A 24,814-nucleotide genomic window follows, 5' to 3' on the forward strand; every position below is an offset into this window, starting at 1 on the left:
AATTTCTAATGAAAGCGATCCTGTTTAAGAACCGTAGTCCAGATTTTGTGTTATTGTTTTCTTTACCGGACTGTATGTGCATTATCCGGATGACATAACGCGTCGTTTAGTATTTACTACAAAACATTCAACATTCCTCACCATTACACATCTGCACGGTGTGAAGTACGCATGCACGTGACATCACGGATACAGAGAGCGGCAGAGAGTAAAAACTCGCGTGGTCAGCCGAGTCAACTCGCGTGCGAGAGATGTAGCTCACGCGAATACGAAGAAGGCATCACGCGCACTCGTGAATTATGCGTGCTAGTGCGATGCTATTTCAATTTAAGTTCGTTCGTCATTATTGAGGCGTACAATATTATCTTTATGTAACATCCAACTAAGCAGCAAGGCAGGGTGTTGAATTTAGAAAGTTGTGACTTCATTTTGCCATTAGTCGAAGGCTTGTCGAGCTGAAGGTCAGTTATCAAAGCTCAGGGTTAGCACGTGTAAGTCTGTTTCGTCCCGTGACTCACGGCCATATCTCACGTACCGCGTACGTTATTTAGCCCGTTAACATGGCTAGCTGCTGTAGTTCGTCTGGTGTTATACCACCACTCCACTGTCCTTAGAAATTCGTTTGTATTCGCCATTTTCAGTTGAATTGTTGATATCACACATACCTGCCTATACAGTGTCTGTACTAGTATAGATCATTGGTAAGTGTAAATCCCAGTATATATCCCAGTATATATCAGTTGCTGCGGTATACGAGCAATGTTATTGGCCATTTGTAGTGTGATCAATTCTGATTATGCTTCTGGGCGTTACAGGAGATTACACCTTGTCATCACCAAATAATCTCTCTAAAACTAACAATCAGAGCAAAGTTTGAGATCTGTTTTATTCACCTATAGAACTCTATCATTGGATTGTTTTCACTCAACAGGATATACAGTAATTGAGCAATGGGCTAACAAATTTTAGTTGGACAACATCATGAACAATTTGCAAATTGAAGGAGTTGGTGGCCAAATTTATCATAGATCTCTGTCAGATGGAGGTGAAGTTTTTAGAAGAAATATCAATGCATCAAAGAATATACACTGTCAAAGGCAGTTCATGTAAGTTTTCTGCTATAATATATTTGCATGAATCAGATGGGACCATACACCATATTCACAGTTTTGTGCTGTATGATATAAATACATGTCTGTGTGGACTTTCTTTTGATGCATTGTTAATGAAAGTGTCCCAACGAAGAGCTTATTTATTGCATCTTATTCGTATGTTTCTTGAAGCGCCTTATGACCATAAAGGTTTTTGTAACCTTCCACGCATGGTAGCTTGGTATGGATTTTTATTCAATTGGCTTTCTATCACATCCATGGGTAGGCAATTGGAAATTTGTTATTCATGACCTACGAATGCTTGTTCTAATAACATTGAATGTAATGAAATGTGTTACATGTCAATTATTTTATCAGCTGGGAATGAAATTTAATTGAAATAAGTACCGCATGTCTCATTGAATCATAAACATGGATTTGGCCAATTGAACTCGGTATCACCTAGCTCACCTCATTACTAGATTTATAGATGTGTCCATGTGTTTAATAACAGACTCTTCCATGAAAAGACATGATAGCCTATAACCAGAAATGATAGGCTGAAAACAGTGTAATATACCCTGGACATCAGCAGAATGAAAATTGTTGTAAAAAAAATTGATGCATCCAACTCACAGACGACTACATTGGCAAGCATTTAATTTTGTGAAGGCTTCTGTAGTCTATATGGGCCATCGGTGGTGTCATTGTAAAATCCAGATTGCCATCTGTAGTTACATCAAGATTATCATTGTGATATGTAGTCTTAATGTTAGTATTGGTTGCGTTGTTCTATATCAGGTATGATGAAGGCACATGTAATTATAACCATGCTGGCACATCAGCACGTGCCGAGGTCGTGAAATTATGGCTTCTTATAATTGACATATAGGAATACCGCTACACGTCAAGACTAACATCAACATCAGCATTGAGAATAGTGATCTCATCGGATATGAATCTGGTTTTAAGCATTTGTGTGTATAGTACATTGATTTTGGCATGTAGCCTCCTTCCTGCATATTTTAGAAAATAGAAAGTTCATGCCTGTCTTCTAATGTAATCAAAGTTATAGTAAGTGCTTGCTCAGTGCTATCGCAGCATTGGGTTGAACCCCATTAACCTTCATAAGATCAATTGTAGGCCACCTCGGATTTTGCATATCTAATGATAATTGTCGGAGCTGTTAAAACACAAATGTAGACCAGCGGCTTCTCTGACTTGCACACCAAGAAATTATGTGATTTCATTTCTTCCCTTCCTCAGTCACTTGCGATGATGTAGTATGAGGTCAATCCAGAAGCATTCTAGTCCTATGTACCTGACAACTAAGTCCAGCTATTAATTTATGCCGTCACATCGACACCTTGAATCGGCTTGTAATTTTACACCATTATTTTGGAATAGAGGTTACGATATATTACTTGGTGACTATCCCAATCAACTGTACTTGGATATGTTACCGAAATATAATGGTTGCCTTGAAATTTTAATGAATCCAGATATGTGAAGGAGTCAATCATATCTATCTAGTATGTAAATGCTTTGTCTGTGTTTGATATGTACTGCAAACCGTTTCATTGCCAATATATCTTTATTTACCATGCTGCTAAGCCTCGCTATGATTCCCAGCTCCTTGTCCTGCAACATTGCAAAATTCTGAAATCAACATGCAAAGTATACTCACGAAAGAATACAAAACTGAATACAAAACGGCCTAGCAAATGCCTGTCATGCCTATATTGTTATTGACGTCATTTCTAGGCAGGTGCTGATTGTTTATATTGTGCGATATTTTTCTCACCATTGCGAGATGAAGATTGATTGATAATAATATGCGGTATTTCGGAAGGCTGAGATAAGTTCTTCTGAAAGCCTGATAGGGCAAGGTGTCGCCACATTCTTATTGTGACATAGGTACTCCTGAAATTTGAATTTATTCAGGTAGGTGGCCTGTAGACACTCCCCCTATCACGTCCATCTACAGCTATCTATCATACTGTCATTCACGAATATTGACCTGCATATTTGATACAAAAAATACTGTGTTGAACAAGCATGTACAAATCCAGCCAGCAGAGACCCAGATAATTTTGTATTGCAGTCACTGACACTTCACAATGAGAACTTTTGAGTTATGCGTGACTACTCCGAATATTTCCTGCTGTTAGCGTCTGAAAGAATGTGAGACTCCATACAACATAAAAGAAGATTTTAAAGAATTGAAGTTTCATTCCTGTGTGTAAAATAAGTCGTGTTCAGATTGCTGCAAACTGATATTCATTTCAGCGCGCCATCCGGTCACAAGGGCTATCATGGTGTGCCACCATGGATCACAAATACGAAACAAACAGCCACTTCACCTGGCATGTTTCAGCAAAGACTACCCGCACCGGCTCTTGTGAAACCAGTTTCGCCATCAGGATACCAAGCGGACACCTTCCAGGTAAGCTGGACCGACCTTTGAAAAAAAAATTTTGTTCATGTTATGTGAAATGTTTTGTTGCATTGTACCAGGCACAGGCAGTAACTTTGTGTTTATTCGTATGAGAGAGAGAGAGAGTCTTTATTTTTCATCAAACCAAAATACATAACACTCGGCAGTGGTGGTGGTACAGAAAATATGCATGCACAGTATTCGGTATTAGATAGGAATGATCGATAGATAAGACCGTGAGGGTCATCTAGTCTGATCACACCAGCATCAAACAGGTACACTTGACTCTAAACAGTCTGGCTGTAAAAAAAGTTACAGTAGTTAAAAAAATAAAATAGAAGAAAAATTAAACGATGGGTAGCAAATGATCAATGAAGCAATGTCTGGGCGAGGTAGGGCAACAGTGTTAGTGTAATGATAAGAGGTGATCAAGTAGGGCTTTTTTGAATCTATCATAAGGCAATTCACGGATATGTGGTGGTAATGCATTCCAAATGATAGGTCCCGAGTAGTCGATAGATCTCTTAGTTAGGTTGCTATTGGGTGGGGGTAAGTAGATATTTCCCTTTGACGAGGATCTCGTGTAATGGGAATGGACATTTTTAGCAGGTATGAAAAAGTCATCAAACACAGGAGGCAGACTATTGGAAAAATATTTGTGAACAACTTTTGATACTTCGAAGCGATATAGCTCATCAACTCGCAAAATTCGATGCTTACGGTAGTAAGGCGATAAATTGGTACGTAAAGGTACAGATGAGATCAGCCGTATCGCACGGTTTTGCAGGGTTCGAATTCTGCACAGAAATGTTTTGCATGCACTTCCCCATACTACGATTCCATATTGCAGGTGAGAGTGGAAAAGAGAAAAATATTTGGTTCGTAGTATTGATCTGGAAACCAAAGATTGCAGACGGGTCATTATTCCCACACACCGAGCTAGTTTTGATATTGTGCATTCAATATGCGGCTTCCAAGACATTTTAGCATCAATAGTGACACCGAGATATTTTGCTGAGTATGCAAAGCCTTATTGCTGAGGGAACCGGTTATTTGGTACAATAGTGGCAGGTTGTGCGCTCGGTAATTGTCAGGCATTACAGCTTAGTGAAATAATACTTTGGTAATCTGTCCATGTCCTGCTGGTAGTAACAACATGGCGGCTGAGTCACAAACAAAGCCTTGTGACCTTGCGTTATATTTTGACAGTTGTAAATATTGCTTGTTGCTGTTTTCTGGTCATGTTCGTGCTCAATTTATCTTTCGCTAGCAATAGTCAGTTAGTTATAACTTATAAGTTATAAGGTATAACCAACTCTGATTTCAGTGATTAGTTGTGAACGCGGTAGATGTTCTTTGTCCGCGTTATTATGTGCGCAAGCCACTCGCGTATCGTCGCGCTCGCGCACAATGCCTACCGTGATTTCAGTCACGTGACGTCGATGAACGAGCATGCACTTTGTTCAAACCTATTATTATCGGCATTTTACTGAGAGTTCTCTATTTCTGATTGATGGTTTGAGCTGAGTTTGGCCAGTCTGCAAAATGATCCCGCATCCGGTTTGTAATGGAGTCTGGGTTGCAATGCTGACGCGCAGCCATCATTCCATTGATACGTCATACACGTGCAGCGCTTTTCTCGTGGCTAACCAATGTTACTTTCACGTGCTGGTTATTCATGTTTTGTTTTACAAGTGCGCTTGATTTTTATATGGCTGTTGGTGGGCTTCAACCAGTGGTGGGCTTCAACCAGTTTAAGGACTAACCCAAGTGTATCCACGCCAACCGAGTTTATGATCAATCCGCAAACTCAACTCCGTAGTTACCGAGACACTTATCGTAGTCTAGGAAATTCATGCAGATCGATCTGCACGAGTGCATTTTACGGAAATTGATGGACAACACTCTGGATTGTCATTTAAACGTATTTATCAAACATCCAATCAAATAATATATCCATATCGAAAGGAACCGAATAATTTCGGCTGGCGTCAGAGGCAGTCGTTAGCAACCAGCAGAGAATTGGAAATAACATCGTTGATGAATATGATGGATAGGGCGATCGATTTGATGGAGGAGGGTCGATGGTGTAATCATTCATGGCTAGTATCAGCGTGTTGACATTCGGTCATAACCCTCAGTCACAACCGGAAAAACCAGGAATTTGCAGGCTCAAAAACGCACTCGGATTCAGGTACGACCCTCGACACAATGGTCTGAAGTCGAAGACTGGTCTAAAGAGTGTTTGAAGCTTGAATTTGATCTGTAACCTGTTCGTGGCGATGCTATTCGGTGTATGTAAAAATTCCTTTTTGCGATAACGCGCAGAGGTACAGTTATTTTGAAACATAACTTGCCTTGCATGACAGTTATCACATTGGAGAAGCAGTTTTTCTGGTACATCGAGTGAAACCGGGCAATTTCAGTCGTCTTCAATCAAAAATAGACCTCGCACTTCTTTGATTCGTAACTAGAAGGCGGCGAGCGCTCGCGGCGAGACAGCGTGCGCGCCTAACCTGTCGATTCCGAGTCGCTCGTGAGCGCTCCTCACGTGACGCGTGCGGGATAACACTCGCGAGGTTTGATTGCCGGGTGTTGCAATATGAGTTGCGCGCCGCGTAATTTGCGGCGTTTGAAAGTCCTTTGCAGGTGCTTACGCGTTTGTTGACCAATCGCGCCTTACTCCGGTGTTTAGCGAGAGTGTTTCCGCTTCTGCAGATTACGCTCGGTTAGTCCGCAAGCACATATTAGTGAATAAATACTAGTCTGCGGTGGAGATTACCGGCCACGATTTGACATCGACTTCGCCTACCGGCACATGACACTTTATGGTCATCGCATGCCCTTTCATGTTATCTATTGTTACTTTTTGAGTGTGCAATTGTGCAATCCCCCAATCTACATATCTGGGTCAGGGTAAGCGTTTAGACCTCCTCCTATTTTATCGCTTTATCGCAACTTGTGTTGTTTTGAAAAAGAAGGAATTGTCAAGATACTGAATTGAACAATGATTTGACCGAGGTCTCTTTCGACGGATGATCTCTGTGTCGCAATCCATTCCGTTTACCTGGGCTTGGTGTTACGCTCATTGACTAGATCGAACATTGAACATATATTACAAACTTCCAATAAGAATGCAATGTATTAAATCTTGAACAGCAGAATTTCCGCAAGACAGCGAGCACTATACGATCACAATCCCATGCAACGGCAGATAAACAAGAGATCACAACACACATGGTATAAAATACAAAGCTAGGCACGCTAGGCCAACAGTGATTGGTTCTAATGGTTAGTGCTATACAAATAAAAGAGTCAATCGATATCAATGTAAATGCACGAACATAACACTAAGATCGGACTCGTACGAGATGAAGCCACGGACATCAGGGGGTGACTGTTCTTCTATCATGGAGAGTGATTCGTCAACCCGAATGGCGACCACCGCATATCCGCGTTTCCGGTTGACAACGCGCATCCATAGATTTCAATGGCATGCACGCGGAATGCAAGTGTACGTTCGACTGCCGCGCGTTTCACAGCCGGGGGTGCTGGTCTCGTGCACTCACACGCAAACACAGAGCCGATAAGCTCTTCGAATCGACGCGTGTTTTTCAGCACTTGCGTCGGCCGTGGAAAAGATCAAGGCTTGCGCGTCTGTTGCGCTACCCTCGGGCTGCTGGCGTGGAAGAAGGAATTTTGTTTTTGTGCGCATTTCGCGAATCTTTGGAGGCGTCGCCCGCTCGTGGCCTGTAACTACACACACGCGCGCGGAAAATGCGTTTGTAAATTGGAACGTTCGGTGGCGCTGTGCATTGTTGATTCGCGAACTTGAACCGTAAATTCGACATCGGTCTCGGCATGGAAATGGTTTAGTACGTTTGAAGACTGAAAATTTGTGACAACACCCCTAACCCTTTCTAAAGTAGCGCTTTTCTAGACCTTGACACCGCATGGTTAAATCTCTAGGTTCAAAACAAAACGTGGTGCGTTACCGCTAAGCATGCGCTGCGTTGCATGGTGCGTGTCTTTCTGAAGGTCACTGATCGATTTATCGATTCAGTCAGCACGCCCATTCAGCGGCTTTGATATGACCATTCTTCATGCAACGCGCGGCTGTTCGTTACGTCACTGCGCTCATCTAGTGACACGATTTTGAGGGATGACCAGTATGATGATCACAAGTACGCTCATGCTCATATTGTGACGCCTATATTGACACAACTCGTGACGTCACTCTGTGAAGTTTATTTGCCATCTATTTAACGCTGTGGAGGCCATGCGGTATATGTTCGCTGCAAACCCGGTGTGCTTGTGAATTGTCGCGTTAATGCTTGTAGGTTTGCTGGTAAAGTAGTTAACATTCTGTTGTTGTGATATATCTTATGCGAGTTTAAGCACTTTCGCTTAAAGATTAGATCTGTTTCGGTGGAAACGCGATGATAGAGACTGAGTCATTGGATTAGCCTTCCAAGTTAATTATATTATAGCGTCGATGATATAATTCAAGACCAGCCACACTTCATGTAATCTGGAATCCGGGCTCTCGCGTAAACAGCAACAAGATGCATATTTCAACGCGATCGCGCACACTCAAGCTCTGGTCATTCGGAACTCATTCACGGAATCCGCTCTCTTCCTTGGATCGATTTCACGGCGGCGACTATTAGGGTAATTGTGCGGGACTGCCATATAATCGATCTTAATTTCTGGAAAGAGTTCAAAACGCAATTTTGAAACGCTTCATTTGAATGCCACTGATCTCGCTGCTGTGCATTTGTCGTGCCCTTCGGCTATTTCCCTATAATTAGTGAAACGGTGGCGAAAAAGTGTGATTGGAAAATTCTTTATGAAGCATGTGGAGGCCATCTGTATTCGACAGAACTACTTGTTTATTGCTTAGCAACTGCACCTGAATAGGTTCTTGTCTGTGTTGTAGTTCGAAGCTCTTCACATCCCGTCTTCACTCGTGTCACGTTGGTACAATATTATTGACGCAATCTGGAGTGACCTATTTTCGAATACACTACCCTTTCCACTCTTCAAATCAGCTTCAATGGCAACTGGTAATTCATGGTGTTCGGTCTACATGCCAAACTGTTAATAAGTGTTTGTAATAGTTATCATTCCATACTCCTGGCCATCTCGTGAATAACACTTCACATCACATCTTGTATCGCAACAAAGCTCCCATTCGGTGTGTCTTGATCGCATATTGAATTGCCATATCATAAGATGGGGCTGCGATACCAAGAACTTTCCTGATGAATAGGAAATGGTGGAAGATAATAATGTGAATTGATCGCATCGGATGACGGGTGCAATGGGCTTGGAAAGGGAGTTCACCTTTTTTGGTTCTTATCTTGGGGAGCTCGGTCGCACTGTGCAAGACTGGTTGAAGACCGACTGAATTGTATCAATTTTTTTAATTAACACTGAATTCTCCATCCGACTGGTGTTGACTTGAGAACAATTCCGATTGCGGCCGTAATTCAAAATAGCTCACGAGGGATTCTGCATTAGGGATTATCAAAGCTTATTTCATAAGCTTATGCTCGGCAGTATGCAATTTTTCCGGTTTCCTCAATTATTCCATTTTGCGAATATCACGATATAATTTACTTTCGCGATGCTGTCAGATACAGCTGATTGCACCGTTTACCGAAAATTATGGATTTTCTGTTATCTGTTAAAATTGAGTTATAAACACTGTGAAGCCGAGCTTTTTTCAAGCCATAACCGCGGTGTGATGCCGGATTTACGTTCGCAATCCCGTGAAACACGGCCGATTGCAGCGTTTGCCGGATATGTGGAATTTCCTGCACATTGTTTAATCAAGTTATATGCACTGTGACCCCGACCTACTACCAGTTGCCACTCCATTTTCACCATGTAACGCATAAAAGCGGCGAGAATACGACAGCTGTGAATATAGGGAGTCTATCGCGGATTGTATATTAACTACCGACAATAATCCGCAGACGTTAGTGACACTTGGCTTGCGTCAATTCGTGGGCAAATTGTTCATGAAAATAGCTCCGTAATTAACTAGAACCCGCGGTTTCAAGCCTCGTGGCACGTGCCAAACACATTACCACGAGCCGTTCTTAGAATAAGAATGTGTCACCTCATGATGAATATATATCGAGGCGTGCACTCGCTCGCGACTGGAAAATAGTGAAATTTAAAGTTATTGTATGGATGGGGGTGAACTCGCATACGATCTATAATTACCGTTGGCCTTCAAATTGCAGTTACAGTGAAGTTGTTTCCTGGGCCCGGATACGCGTTATGGCGGCAACTCTCTCCTTTTCCCACGACGGAGAGATTCCTCTCTCTTTTTTATTTGACGTGGCACGCGCATTTCACGTGACCAACTCCGCGCTTTGAATAATTGCACGAATGCACGGACTAAGTCGCCTGGCTGCAGTTACGGGCGGAACCATTTGTGAGCGTGCATAAAATCAATGATGACCTTCTCGTGCATGAGTTATGCACTTGTCGAGCCACTGGCCTTTGCGATAATGTAGAATCGTAAGGAGCATCGGGGAAAGATCGGTTATCATTCCCGGTTCATCAAATATTCATATTAATATCTTCTATTGTTTATGCTGCGATGAATTCAAAGGCGCTTTGTCTAGTCAGGGGCGTGCATCCGTGCAATGATGCAAGCAGCACGACCGCATTCCACCGTACTGCCGCCTGCGGCGTACTGGATTGGCGCTCATCGATTATCGTGCATGTTCTCTTTTTTTCTTCGTCATCAAAGCATTCGCTGAAATTACCATGTTGTGCATGTGCCGTACGGGTGCGTGCCATTGGGGTATACGCCGCGTAACTCAGCCATTAAATTTCACAAATATTTTTATGCGTTAGATATATTATGGCATAAGTAATGACATGACGTCACGATGTACGTGGTTAACTCCTTATGATTAAGAACTGTCTCCATGTGGTATCGGTTGTGCATTGTGCAATTGCGGAATATGCATACATTATCGTACCTTCAGAAAACTGTATGAATTTCAAAGTTCAATCATTTAGAACAATAGCAAAACTTCCGTCAATTTAGCGGATATATACAGATCGGTAGGGCATGCACTGGAGTATGTCGCGACAGCAACATTTGCTGACTCCACAGCCTCGCTACAGTGCGAATCTGCGTTGCAATTTTCCTCAAATGCTCCGTGTCAACACAAAGCGATCCACGACGCGCGATTTGAGATCTTTACCCGGAATAAAGCTTTACGAGCTGCTAACTTACGAAAGCATACCACGCATCGGGGTAGAAGTAGAAGCAGAAGTCGCGTCGTAAATGTACTCCCAGGTACAAGTAGGAATAACGATTTCCAAGTAAGCGAAAACTTAGTATTCTAGGCCGAGTTTCACCTAAAATACAGTAACTATTGAGCAGAAGTGTAAGTATTCTAAAACACAACCTCTTGAGTAAGTAGTGCAGGTATAGGCAAAAACTGCTTAAATGTCCGATTAGAAGGCTGCTCCAAGTCGTTTCGATACCTTCCTATCTTTTCATCTTGCCGCTTTTTAAATTGACAATAGAGGAATAAGCTCTTCGTTGCTGACCACCTCTTCCGGCCATTCGCGATGCTGCTCTCTCTCTCTCTCTCTCTCTGGATCTGTGACGTTTGACTGTTCTGCGAAAAGTATATTCCTAGATCAGCAAACTTGTTTGTGAGCGCGTTGCGGCGTGGGTGATTTGCGTTAGCGAACGTGACCACGTGACCTTGCCTTAGCTGGAATTTAGGTTGGAGTTCTTTGTCGTTGTGTCCGCGTGGCACGTGAACGGACGAAAACACGACTCGTCGTGTGACGCGTGAGAGAATTCGATTCGCAGGCTTGGTTTATTGGCCGAGTTCAAAAGAAAGGTCGCGATTGGCCGCCGAAGATAAATTTAGAACGGTAACTTGTTTTTCTGGTTTCAAACAATCATCTGGTTATCATTGAAAAGATGATTTTCAGGGAAACTTTCTATTTCGAAATTGCATCATTCCAGAGAGAAATACAGCTATTATTGCATTCGCGGTGCTTAAATATAAGTTAATAGGAAGTACGAATGAACTTCCGAAATGAATAATAATGCGTATGAATTTCTCATTTCGTGTGCGCACCTCGCGTAATTTCAATACATTGCACTGCCGTTGTTGGTCAATATGGGCTTGTGATTACTCCAGTGGATCACATCGATTTTCACTTCTGGACTGTTTTCGTTTATTTTAGTCGAAACAGGCTAGAATACACACTAATAATATTCAAATCCCCTCCCCTATATTCAACATTTCAGCACTTGACACGGCAGAGGATAATCTGCAATCTGAGCTGTTCCTATTTGCATAAAACGGGAAATAATTACATGTCTCGCGAGTCACGGTCACTATTGTGAAATTCGGTGCCGCTAGGCGAGCCAGCGAGGCAGCCAATCAACCCAGCTCGCGTGCTTATTACATTGGCGTAAATCGTGGCTCTCAATGTCAGCTCGTGAAGTGACACTCGGCCGGCAGAGGCGCGTGTCACGCCTACTCGCTTCGTGTATCTCCTGCCGCTACGCACCTCGAAAAACGCTCCTGATTTGCCCCGGTCGTGTTTGGTTCTTGAAATGCGTGTCGCCGATTGGCCGAGCCGCGTTCTCGTTTCCTTTGTCTCGCAGCGAGAGCAGGGATATTTAGTTCTAGGTATCCCTGACCGAGAGATTCTTTGTATAGAAAACCAACCTTTTCCTCTCTCGCTCTGGCCGCAAACTCGCTGTACGCGCATGACCTGCGTGCTCGGTCTGCGAAAACACGACGCGTCTGATCACGTGGGTCGTCTCGTATTTTTCGTCTTACATAACGTCCGGAATTGCAAAACGCGCTGCAATAGCTCAGGCGCTAATTTCAGCGTTTTAATCCTACATTGCACGGGCGGCTTTCGTTTACTCGCTCATAAGCGAACAAATACATGCGTTAATTAATTTCATGCCACTGTATTGGCGTATCTATCAAGTGCAAATAATGAAATCGTGTTGATTATCGCGATGATGCAATGTGGCTCATCTGTATCGATCACTAGGTGCCAGCATAGTGTTTTCGTATTCAGTACTTTCCGTCTGTGACATGACATTACAAATCATGCACGTACTCCTTGTGCGAAGCAAGGCCTAAATATTAACCTCGCGCAGTTTTAAAGCGTTGGCAAACCGAGTGATATTCTTTCAACCGGAAGCATACGGTACATTTGTGTTGTCCCCCGCGCTTACGTAATCATGGTCGACTTGTGGCCGAATCATGTTCTCTCGTTTGCGCGAAATGAGAGAAATATTACTCAATATATCGGCCAACGCACACGATCGGCCATGTTGGTTTATTTGATTGGAATTTGCGAGGAGAAAGCCTTGCTGTATTTTGTCAGAGATTTAGTTATTTCTAGCGATTCGAATGATGCTTATGCTGGCGATGTGATAGTTATGTAAGAGGTGTTATTGGTGTCATCTTGGATATTGAGTGAGATTTGGCTGTCAAGTATGATACCAACAATGTGCTATCTATGTAGTTTCATGAAGGTGTTGGTCAGAAATCATATTCAAACGTGAATTGATAAAGATATGTAGCATATCATAATATTCTAACATACTTGATGATTAAATATTGAGTACCCACAGTACCAATATGTGCCAACAATCTGCCATCTCTGTAGTTTCAGAAGGGTATTTTTTTGTTGGGATTTTGAATTAAAATGTGACTTAATCTGGATATGTAGATAATCATTTGACATGTATTTGATGCTTCAGAAACAGTGCTTAGTATTTAAATATTGAGCACAGTGCCTTGCGCTGATGGAAACTACGGAATCTAAAACAGTAATTATTTTGACTGTGCACTCTACTGATAGCAGTAGCTGACGATATTCTTCTCATTCCAGCTCGGGGCTCGTCCATTGCAAGGACAGACGTCGCGCAGAAGCCGGCATTTTGTTCCGACATGTCGTAAAGATGAGTATTATTGGATGAAGAGACGAAAAAATAACGAAGCAGCCAGAAAGTAAGATACTGAATTTTAGTCACGTTAGTAGCTTTGTAGTTACCGTGGATGTTTACTTATTGTAGATCAAGAGAAAAGAGGCGGAACAACGATATGATTCTGGCTCAAAATGTTCTCGTACTGCTGCAGGAAAATATAAAGCTGAAGAAAGATCTTTTCGCTGTGAAAGTAAGTGTTTTTCGACTACTGATGTTGAAATTCATTAGCTGATACTGGCTATAGTGAACTGAACAACATTGTCAGCTCATGCGAAATTGACACCAATCCAAGATCAAGCGATATCCTATTCGATACGTGCCACCTCATATATGAGTTGTTGAAGAATGAGTCATGAATATAATCCAATGAAACTCTTTGTCACAATAATTTCTTAACTTGCCACTGCTTCTAAAGTAATATGTGCGTTGAAATCTTACGAAGAGCTGGCTGATATGTAAACTTGAGACATTCTGACCGAAATTTTTTGCGTCAATTTCAGATGAAGTACAATGAAATCGAGCCGGAAGAGTTTAACGAATTCAAACGTAAACTCGAAGACGGAGACTTGCTTCCGGGGTTGACTCAAAATTTGAACTTGGCTGATTATGGCATCCCTGAGGTACGCGGCGGTGTACTGTACATACGTAAGCGATGAAATCTAACCGATGGCTCGAATTTCATAGCACGTCGTCAAGGCGTTGAACTGTGGAGCAGATGTGAATTTGTCAAAGTATGTGACGATGCCATGCGAAAGAAAGATGTCTAATGGCCATGTGAGTGCTGCTATTTCTCGATTTATTGTTGGTGCATTGTCGGCCATGAACCTCTGTTTGTAGTGGAGTGTGTAGCCTAGAGTTTCGTGGATGTAACCAGACAATAAGTCCTTAAATGGTGGCATAATTGTCCATCATTGGAGTCCTCCTGATGTTGGGGTGTATTTGGTTTACTGTTATCTTCATGCTATACTGTTCGTAAAGTACTTGCACCTTGCCAGTTACTAACCATTAGCATCTGATCTCCTGTCACTGGCTTAACACAGTCATTTGAAGTCAGTAACCTTGCTTGTCACGCCGCAAAGTTGACTCTGTCACGCGAAAAAAGCTCTTATCACTCAGGATTTATTTCAAAAAAAAGGACGGAGATTCCATACCGGCTATTTCCTTGTTCCCGGTTTTACTTGTAAAATTATGGCTGTTCTGTAGGAAATCTGTTGGTATTGTAGCTTCATGTCATATGTCATGGTGTTGGATTTTGGTTATTCGGTGGCAGGTTATTCTGAAGATGATCATCGTCTAAGTGTTGTTAGCAAAAACCTATTGATGGTGTTGTAGAAATCTGTGAGTTTAATTAAATGTTGACCTGAAAGAGCTTCGAGATAACTGAAGACTGGGTTATTTCAGTAACTAGACCTAGCAACACGCAGCTGACTAACTGGCAACATAGGGTTGATGGATTTTCATTTGATAATTAATTTCATAGCAGGGTTGGTAGATCAATACAGTGTAGGCATAATTAGGTGTGCACACTGTTTTTCTGTTTGAAATGTTGTTGTAAAAAATTCATGTACCTTTTAACGACTTGATATTCACGTGGTTACTAGTAGAATGAAAAAAAAAACAGGTTGGTCCAGGTTAGTAAGCTGTTCAACTGTTGTAATTTACTATTACAGGACAGTGTTCTATTACCTTAATCCATTCATGCTCAACATTGGTGACCCAAGTGCTGTTATCAAGCTTTCACTGTTGATAATTTTATTTGCTCTGGCACTGTTTAACAGTATTACGTCCTCTCCTGTCAGAATGTCAGACACCATGATTGGTCACATCTGAATATGAAATAAAATTGAGCTTGGTTGGTTGGTACTCCTGACCAGATAGATACAACTGTGTATGTGTGGGTTATTCCAGTAAGAAGTTTATTGAGAAAAATATTTTCTGTGATTGCACATGGGGAAGGAACATGATTGAGTTGATGATCCCAGGAACTCACTTTGACCCTTGGCTTATATAATCCATGGAAAAAAGTTGGAAAAAATGTGGAGTCTTGATTGGGTACCTTTGAAAGGACTGGAACTTACTATACTGACTCTGTAACACACCTGAATAAGTACGTAGACCTACTGTTTTCAAGATATTTTATGTTATTGGCACTTTAGCGGTCATGCACAGAAATTGGGTAATCATAAGCTATTGGAAGAATTACAGTATTTTCCAGCAATCTTGGTGAATTGTGTCTTGAGTATATTGGTCGTTTATCAATCCCTGTGTATTTTCAAAATTTCCCCCTTTTTGCCATTCATCAAATCTTTTGTTCTCGAGTTCATGTACTGTCATTGTGCCTTGTGTAAGATACCTTATAATTATAAGTAATTGACATGAATGTATTTTTGATTGTCAGTACTGTTATCAAAATATATCCATTATGTATTCGAGTAGGCGGTTGCAGCACTAGTTTCTGAAATCATGGCCTGGCTGTGAGGCCAGTAATTAAAAAGTATGGCATCGTGACCTCAAGTTACTTTGTTAGCATAAATATTATCTAACGCTCCTCGGCATCTGCCTCGTGTAGGCACCTAGGCAAAGTTTGTTGTGGCACGAACAGTGTAAATATTGTCTGGTTACAGGAATAACTCCGATTCTTATTGGCTGTGAAAATATCTGTCAATATATAGTGATGCGTTATATCAGAATGCCACTGAAAAATGTGCACTTTGATCTATATTGCGGGGGGGGGGGGGGGGTTTCTGATATCTGTACGAGGCTCAGAGAGTGTCAGACCGCCTATTTCCCATATCATCTTGGGACGTACAATTGCTCTGAATATTCCCGAATACTCGCCATCTTAACGATTTTACCTGTACACTTCCAATGGTGTAACTATCTGGATGAAATAATGTCCATGCCATGGTGTAACCATGACTTCTCTGTTTCCCCCTTCCTTATTTGACCCAAAGGCAATTGGATTACAGTTTTTCTTGTTATGTTATAGAAAAAAATTAAGTCTAAATTGATGTTCTCGTCCCCCAAAGATTGCAATGTTTGGAATTTTTGTTCCAAAGATATTGTTTCAAATCATCGGGGTTATTTTAAGACTGGGGAAAATCATAGCTTGTAAAAAGGGGACATGGTTCAGTGAATCACGTGCTTTCTGTTATTTGCTGTGGCAACATGATTTTTAATTTGAATGGAAACATTCTGTCGTTATTGCGACCATATTTAGGATGTATCCTTGTTCATTGGGAAAATATTTCATTTTACTGTACTCCAAATGATTTCTTAATATGTATGAAATCAGTTTAAACAAAACGGATGTGGAGCATGGTAATATGGGTGTCTTGCAGTTCTGCGACACCAAACAGTAGACTGATAGACTGATATGTTCAATCTGTCAAATTTAAAACTGGATTTTATAGGATTTATGTCCAGTTGGATAGGATATATTTCACATGGCATAGGCCTTTGAATCCTCAGGTGGTTTGACCTAATGTTGGGTTATATGTACGGTTGTCTGCTTTTAGAAGGTAGATCAACACTCGCCTGGTAAAGTTTGATGTTTCGATGAAATCAAGCCCAATTGAAACAGTCACTTATTCTGATGAAGTTAGGATTACTCACATTTTCACTTCTCTCGAGGCATAGCCAAGGAACGACAGGGAATATGATTTCAAACTGTATTTAGTATTTTCATCGTGAATCAACGTTGTTGATGCTTGGCGTAGTTCTTCGATAATAATTTGCTCCGAGATAAACATTTTTGACCTGGAAGTTTGATTTTGATAGTCGAATGCGCTGCTCAGTGCCCTCCGGCAATGCGTTATTCATCTGAAGTGGTTGAGTGTTTCGTTTCTCAACGTGCCTGAGCGATTTCTCTGAACTTGCATGCGTCCAGTGGTTTGTATGACCGCCAAAATGATCGCGCCTGCGTAAAGGGAACTCGCGCTAACTAGCCTGATGTAATGATCATTACCTTACCTGTACTGTTTGCTTGATGAGGTGATGAAAAAATGCTACGGTTTTCATTGAAGCGGTGTCTGCCATGATATTGATGTGGTGGATATAGTTTGGGTTTACAAACCAAATGAACTCTTTCTTCCAAGTTTTGACACATTTGGTGTGTTAATTTTAAAATAACTTGAAAACTGTTGTTGGACACCGATGATTTGTTGTTGTTGTTGTTGTTGATTATGTTTGTTTGGCGGTTACAACACAAGTGGCTGAATGCCATATCCATGTATTCTTTTTCATATCTAGATGGTAGGCCAACGTTACAATATATAAACTCAGACTATGGTTTTTTGGTGTTCATGATAACTTTATCTGGTGTTTGTAATTGCGACAGGTCAATAAATAATGACTGACGCTCTCTTAAAGCTACATTGAGCAATTTGGTGAATCTGTTACTCCCAATTTGAATAAACGAGCTTGCAGTCCACAATGCAAGTTTGTAGTCGGCCTGCTGATTCTGAAACAACCTTATTATTTTGTTGGACACTCAGGTCTAAATTGCCCTTTCCTTTTCAGTCGGCTAACGAAAGTGGCATAGAAGAAATGAAGGGTAGCAGCAGTGACGATTACGTTACGGTCGGCCTGTCCGGCGCTGAAGAACATCGACTGACAATGACTCCGGCTAATGAAGACAGAGAACAGCAGTGGCTTGATGAGCAGCACACAAAAATGTAAGTGACGGTCTCTATTGCGCGTGGGTTGTGAGGTCCGACGAAGCCAGTGTTTTCCAATCTATTTCAGTTCGCGACCCACTGTCAGATATGACGAAACGAATGAAAAACAAATTAATTTATCAATTTACTATAGTAATGCAAAAGTTGAGCTTGCATGTCAGATGTTATCACATTGTCACATTCAAGAGTACTAATGACCTCTTGAGGCCCTTTTTCGCTATCGACGACACGTAGTGACCGAATTGAAATCGGCTGATATTTTAAATTACCAATTTTCAATTGTTATGAGTTGGATTTGCACGCACGGGTAATGACATTCTACATTCGGATTTTTCACATAGGCACATCGAATTAAAAGTAAGTCCATATGGCGAGCTTTGAATTAGTTAACTGGTATATTGCAAGCAGAGTACTGCTAAGTAGGTTAAAATTCCCTTCTTGAACTACATGCTTTAGTGTTTATGATTTTAGAGTTTTTAAGAGAATTTCTTCTACTTGACAGTATTTTAGGCAAAACTAGCCCTAGTATACTTGCTCTGTAACTTACTTGTAAATGGTTACTTCCACATTGAATAAGAGTTACAATTAGAGCATAGAAACATTTCACAAATTATTGAATAAGAGTTACAATTAGAGCATAGAAACATTTCACAAATTAGATTACAGGCAATTTGCTCTAATTAATCAAACTAAACAACTGGAATTATCTATTTGTCCAAGTGAGGTTGCTGTGACTTCACAGTCGAAGATAGATGAATAAGACACTAGGTTATAAATAATATGTGAATTTTCCCTCGTTAACAGGGATACTTCATCGACGGCCGATTGCACAAGAGCCACGACGATCGTCACAAACACTTGGGCCGCCAATCCCGGGGCATACACGCCGGACCGGCCCGCGACGGAGGAAGTCAGAAACGACGGCGGCCAGCGGCCACGATTCTACTCGCACGACCTGGTCCGGGGCGCCGAGATGCTGCAGACCTTTGTCCACTACTCGTGGCAGCAAGCCGGGGCCGGGAGTGTGTTTGACCCGGTCCGGCAACGGTTTGCACAACGAGACGGAGCTAACTCTTCGTCCTCCGACGACGCCCCTTCGTCTGTCCGACCGGAAATGACCGAGATCGGACCAAGTCAAGAAGAACCCGACCGGGACACGGATTCTGCCGTGGCACGGGAGAATTCGTCCAGTCCACAGTCGGACGAGAGCAGCGGCGCGTGGCGTAACTGGCAAGGGTTTGCTTCTTTGTCTAGTTCAGGTCAAGATGACTGGTCCTCGAAATCGGGCGACTCGTCTTCCGACTCGTCCGGCGGCAGTCATGTGGCGTCGCCGAGACAGGACCACAAGCGAGATGACTCGACTGAGGCTTGCGACTCGGACGATAAGTCGTGCAGGCTGCCGTATAAATTGCGGTTTAAACTGGCGACTTTACACGGAGAACAAGCGATACAGCAGCGCTGACTCCCGACTCGAGGCTCAAAAAGGGTATTTTGGAGTGTCTCCGGCGTGACGATTTGCGTTAAGTCGCTGTCGCGAAATCCAGTGCGATCTGTCCTATGGTTTGGGTTGCCATCGACAATTCGACATGGGCTCATAATGAAGGACGGCCAAAAACTCTGACCGCGGAATTTATAAACTGCTGACTACAAAAGTAAATGTCACCCATTTCGGGCCCACTCCTAACCACAGGTTCGCGGTCAATTTGGGTTGTTAGGTTCGTCTGATCCTAGTCACGTCCTCGTTGCCGTCTGGTCTAGTCAAAGCACTTGTCATTGTGACCTGTGAAAATAAGACAGACTACCATACTACGGACTAATGTTATAAATACCAGGACAGGGTTGTTTTATAAGACACAGCCCTTCAATATATAAGGACCTACTGGCTTCTTAGAAGCAACGACCGTATGGTCACCAGACATGGGGCGATTACGATTAGTAATCGTAATCGATTACGACGATTACAGCATTTCCAAGTAATCGTAATCGTAATCGACTACTTCCCATATCTAATCGATTTCTTAGTGAAAGAACGATTACTTTTTATTTGTACAAGGGCCATGATATAAACTGAACAGTGAACATTCGTGAACGAGGAAGAGATATTATACCAGGTTCGTGAGAGCACGCACGTCTGATTTCCAAATGCTATTGCTCATTATTACGTCAGAAGTAGCCTATTAGCTTTGCTCGTCATTGCGTAAGAAGTATCCACAGTAAATAGATATTCGATGTACGTAGCCTACATTAATGTGATTGTAAGAACACCCGCCGTGCTGTATATCAGGTTTCAACACGTCCCACTCGCCACTCCCTCGCTGCTCGATAATTAATCTCCATTCTGCCTAGTTTAAAATAGTAACTTATGTATTGATGTTTGGCTATGCTTAGTTAAACGCAGTTTGACCGTTGCTACTTGGCGAGCAGTAGGCCTGTGTAGTACGTAAGTACGTAGCCTACACCGGACAAAGATTTGAAATCTTGTACTCGCCAAATAAAACAATACGGTTTTCACAACGAAGCAGTAAAATCAACAGCTGGTGATATGTATCATAACCGTGTTTGCCGTTTCTCGTAACGGCAGCTTGCAGTACATTATCTGTATGAAGTTGAAGGCAGAATTTCCTGTTCGCGTCATCGGGCCCCAGCTTCATCTTATTCTCATATGACTCTACTTGAAACGGGCGTCAATCGTTATTTCACAATTCCTTACTCAACCTTGGGACCTGCCGCCATGGCCATGGGCTTCTAAACCATGTTAGCGTGGGTTGTAGCTAAAATCTGGACCTAAACAGCAATTCGTCCCCCAGTCCAAACGTTGGTCTTTGGCCCCATAGGGAGGTATTTTCAAGTTGAAGATTGAATTTCGTCAATATTATTGGTAATTGCATCATATTACTATTAATTTCTAATCCTCTTTCAGCCCCGATTGTCCGATTTACCTGTAGAGCTGGGAGCATGTTCTTTATATTTATAACGTTCGGTATCTTGTTATAATTACTTTAGTTTATGTTGTTAATTCGTATCCTTCGGTCTGTTATATAATCAAAAGATATTGAAGTGGCGCAAAAACTTTGGTGAGACGCACACATACAAATTGTCTATGTCTTTATTACTCCGTGGGTGCCCCGGGTGGCATTTGCATTATGGGCTCAGATTGCGAGGACCGGACTATTAGTCACGTCCATCCAGCGTGGCTATTGACAATGGACACATACGCAAAGTTTCGGCCAAGGTCTATAGTAGCACACTGAAGTCGCATGTCCTAGTGGATTGAGATTGACAATTGAAAATATAGGGCAAATATAGCACCTTTGACGAAATATCTGGACTATAACTGTTGAACAGAATATTTTGAGGGTTCCATCCATTCCGTATCGATGTACGTCGGCCAAATCGGATGGTAATTGTCCGTAGGCTCATACAACATGTTTTTTGGAAAGTGTTTACACAATTATAACATAATGTTACAACTTAAAAAACACAATTTAGTTTTTCTTTTAAAGCCCCTGTTTCTAAAACACCCTTTAAAACATGTTTTAAACAACCATTTGTTTTAAATGCATCCCTACTATAAATTATGTATGCTTTTTTTAGGGGGAGACGTATGCATTTCAAAATCAAGCTATCCAGAGAGAATTTTCAAGTTAATTAAATCTCTCGAAAAGACTCTATAATTTATGTTGGTTTACGAAATACTTTTGAGTCCCCTTCGATATCGCTCTCCACCCTATTGGGAAATTTGGGGGGCGGCGGTTATGGACCTGGCAAGAATACAAATTGTTGGGTGGGATAAGTCGACCTCTATAAAAATGGGCAATCGGTACATTATGGCGTAACAAGAAAATGACGCATCTTTTTTTAAAGGAAGTTTGTTATCTCATTAGGCCTTTTCAGCGCAATCCATATGTTGTCATCCGATATAACTTCTAAGATACAAAATAAATGTAATCGTGAGTAATCGTGATTACTTTTCCAATGTAATCGTAATCGTAATCGACTACTTCCTGATTTTGCTGTAATCGTAATCGTAATCGTAATCGCGTCATTCAGAAGTAATCGTAATCGCAATCGATTACATTCATGAAGTAATCACCCCATGTCTCATGGTCACCCTCGCCATAGCAGCGATCTGTTTCTGTAATCTGCCCCGTGTTAAATTGCAGTGGCTCGGGCTCTTCAGCCGACCATTTCTACTGCGATGCTGGGACTGTTTTAAAAGGTGTCGACTTGTTATTTTGTGTATATATTATACTTTGAACCGCGTACGATTATCTGTATTTTTTTGTCCTACGTACATCAGCCGCACCTTGTTCAATGTGCTGTAATTTACTGGGGAGACCGCAAAACTTCCCTAGAAACCAATAGAATTCAAATTAAACTTCGCCTTTCGCAGTACGCAGTACACACGCTGGTGTTTATTACGTATTCCGTGTGTTCAGATGATATTTTCGGGCCGGTTCTAAATCACTGAAGATTCGTTTGTTTTCGTATTTTGCGCAGTCTTCCATTGTAGCTACCTGCGATTTAGTCGGCGATAGAGGAATACTCGTGTCTATGTGTGTGCAGAACAAGCAGCGTGGATTTCTGTTTGAGAAGCAAATATCAGTTAAACATTAACTCCCTCGCCTTTTATGGCGCTATCATGTGCGTAGGTCTCGTGTTAGCTATGCTGTAATCGGCTGGAAATTTCAAGTTTCATTTACAATACCATTGCTCGTTCAAGTTTATATTTGATTTTTTTCGCAATCCTCATGTTTTTCATCGACTATAATATGGTGGCATGTCTACGGTTACTATCGAAAGGGATGTGTGTATTATGGAGATTTACAGAACTCGTTCGCTTTGCGTGAGAGACGGGCAAGTGTGACTTTATTCCAGCCACACGGAGTTGAATATTCCATGGTAATATTGACTCGCAGTCCGGCTTCTGTCTGTGAATGTCTTCGGTATCGTTTGTTTGAAATTGCTAGTTGGATAAAAAGTTTTACACACAAAATTAATGACCTTCCTAGGATAGCGTATTAGTAACTGACATTGCCAATTTCAATTACAAGGTAAAGAATGACCTAAATCTCTGACTGAATTAAACCATTGTCCCCCTAGTTCCTACCGATTGCTCGCCTTGGCTTTCAGTGTATGACTCGATATGAATGCTGAGTGTCATTTGACACAGCTAGTAATATCTAGGTTGGGATTCTCTCTCCATTTTTATTCTGCCTAGTACTATGAATTTGACATAATATTCGGACCCTACTACGTTTGAAAGCTTATTGTAATCCAACTTCAGGTTGAAAGCCATAAAAATTCATTTCAATGAATAGAGTAATGAAACTGGTGAAGACACGCTATGCCTGTATGTTAAGGCATGCTTGTGATATCAAACACACTGTACACTTCTTTGTGGAGGTGACTGTAGTGCCAACAAACAATTTGAATTTAGCATGCCTTCGGCAATGCTCGTCCCTAGGCTTTCACGGATCCCACTAAGACCTCAGTGTCTGACTTATATCATGTGCACCTTGATCTTATTACTACGTCGAGTCGTCCGTTATTATTTTCTGCACTTATGCCCTGTTTTGTTCCATATCGATTGAAAGCTTAAAGCAAGTCTAGTGTGCGTTTTCGGCATTGCAAATGCGCGGGTATATCGGAATGTTGGAAGATTTCGTGCTTTGCTCAGTCACGCATGAATACTATGTAAAATTGTGCATGTATTTCTATTGTGTAAGATGTATATGTTGATTCGAACCAGGGCTGTTTCCTTGAACTGAATATTTGACATGTTCTTTTTTTTTATCCGTAACGAAGAAGTATTGAACAATTCTTGGCCATTAGTAGTCGGCAGACGCATATAACAGCCCTGGTTTTAACGTGTCAGTACAGCTGTTGGTGCTAGATTGCAATTTTCTCAACGTATTGACAGGACTGGCTGGTAACGAGTCCACACCCATATTCTGCCTGCGACGGTGTGTTCACATTTTTTTCTCGAAAGTTTATATTTTACTTGTACGTATTTTGTTCCACTTACGATGCTCACTATTTTCTCGAGAATAGAGAAATTTCAAGAATCGTTGGATTTCAGAATGTGTTTCGTGGCGCAGCACTTTTCAGGGGATGACATGTGTTAGCTATCTTGTACGACTCCTGGATAAATGTGTTTCCAAGGGTCCATCTACACTACACACAGAGTTAGGTAGAAGTATGTCGAATGGACAACCGATTCAAGGTCGAATTGTTGCCGAATTTTGTGGTCAATGGAATGTTCTTTCTAATTGTATAAGCAGGAGATAGTGTGGTGGTTACGATAAGCGCCCAGCACGTAGACGGATCGGGTTCGATTCCCGTCGGAGGTTTATCTGGGCTCCTCTTCCCCTGCCGTTGCCGTTCTTACGGTGACAAAAAAAGCCCAGACAAAGACCCGACGAAAGAAAGCACTCACAATGAAAGAAAACAACTAGTAGAAATGGCCGCGGCTTCAAAGAGATCAACATCGAAAAAGAACTGTGACATCCGGCACTCTAGGCCGAGGTGGATGTTAGAGTAAAGGATCCCTACTGATGCGTGTCGTTCTACATCCTCCTATCTGTTCATGACA

At 41.8% G+C, this 24,814-nt stretch overlaps 2 protein-coding genes and 1 long non-coding RNA gene across 4 annotated transcripts in view; 1 reads left to right on the top strand and 2 right to left on the bottom strand.

Annotated features, from left to right (window-relative positions):
• LOC145438846 (uncharacterized) overlaps positions 1-24,814 on the bottom strand; it is a 186,410-nt gene that overhangs the window by 75,656 nt on the left and 85,940 nt on the right. The gene's annotated exons all lie outside the window — the stretch shown is intronic.
• On the top strand, positions 729-24,287 carry LOC145438833 (uncharacterized). Of its 2 annotated transcripts, XM_080316197.1 has the most exons (8): positions 729-1,106; positions 3,381-3,537; positions 13,444-13,562; positions 13,628-13,730; positions 14,041-14,160; positions 14,225-14,314; positions 18,062-18,216; positions 19,024-24,287. In XM_080316197.1, exons 1-8 carry the CDS (start codon positions 982-984, stop codon positions 19,679-19,681), a joined length of 1,527 nt encoding a protein of 508 aa, XP_080172323.1. In that variant the 5' UTR covers positions 729-981; the 3' UTR covers positions 19,682-24,287. The 2 variants fall into 2 exon arrangements, with proteins under 2 accessions (XP_080172323.1, XP_080172325.1); XM_080316199.1 differs by lacking the exons at positions 729-1,106; positions 3,381-3,537 and adding an exon at positions 12,446-13,381.
• Positions 3,642-12,440, bottom strand: LOC145438834 (uncharacterized). Its single transcript, XR_013915038.1, has 2 exons — positions 12,097-12,440; positions 3,642-11,183 (listed from the first exon to the last, which is right to left on the bottom strand). It is a non-coding gene; the product is annotated as an uncharacterized LOC145438834 (long non-coding RNA).

Source organism: Botryllus schlosseri, chromosome 5 (genome assembly GCF_051294905.1).
Source record: "Botryllus schlosseri isolate E-star chromosome 5, Bs_hap1, whole genome shotgun sequence".
Classification (NCBI taxonomy): domain Eukaryota; kingdom Metazoa; phylum Chordata; class Ascidiacea; order Stolidobranchia; family Styelidae; genus Botryllus; species Botryllus schlosseri.

Bases quoted from the DNA above. Each gene is read 5' to 3' on its own strand.
- LOC145438833 (XM_080316197.1), top strand. From the start codon at position 982: ATGAACAATTTGCAAATTGAAGGAGTTGGTGGCCAAATTTATCATAGA. The intron at 14,315-18,061 runs GTGAGTGCTGCT...TTTCCTTTTCAG, and splicing joins GAAAGATGTCTAATGGCCAT to TCGGCTAACGAAAGTGGCAT. The intron at 18,217-19,023 runs GTAAGTGACGGT...CCTCGTTAACAG, and splicing joins GATGAGCAGCACACAAAAAT to GGATACTTCATCGACGGCCG.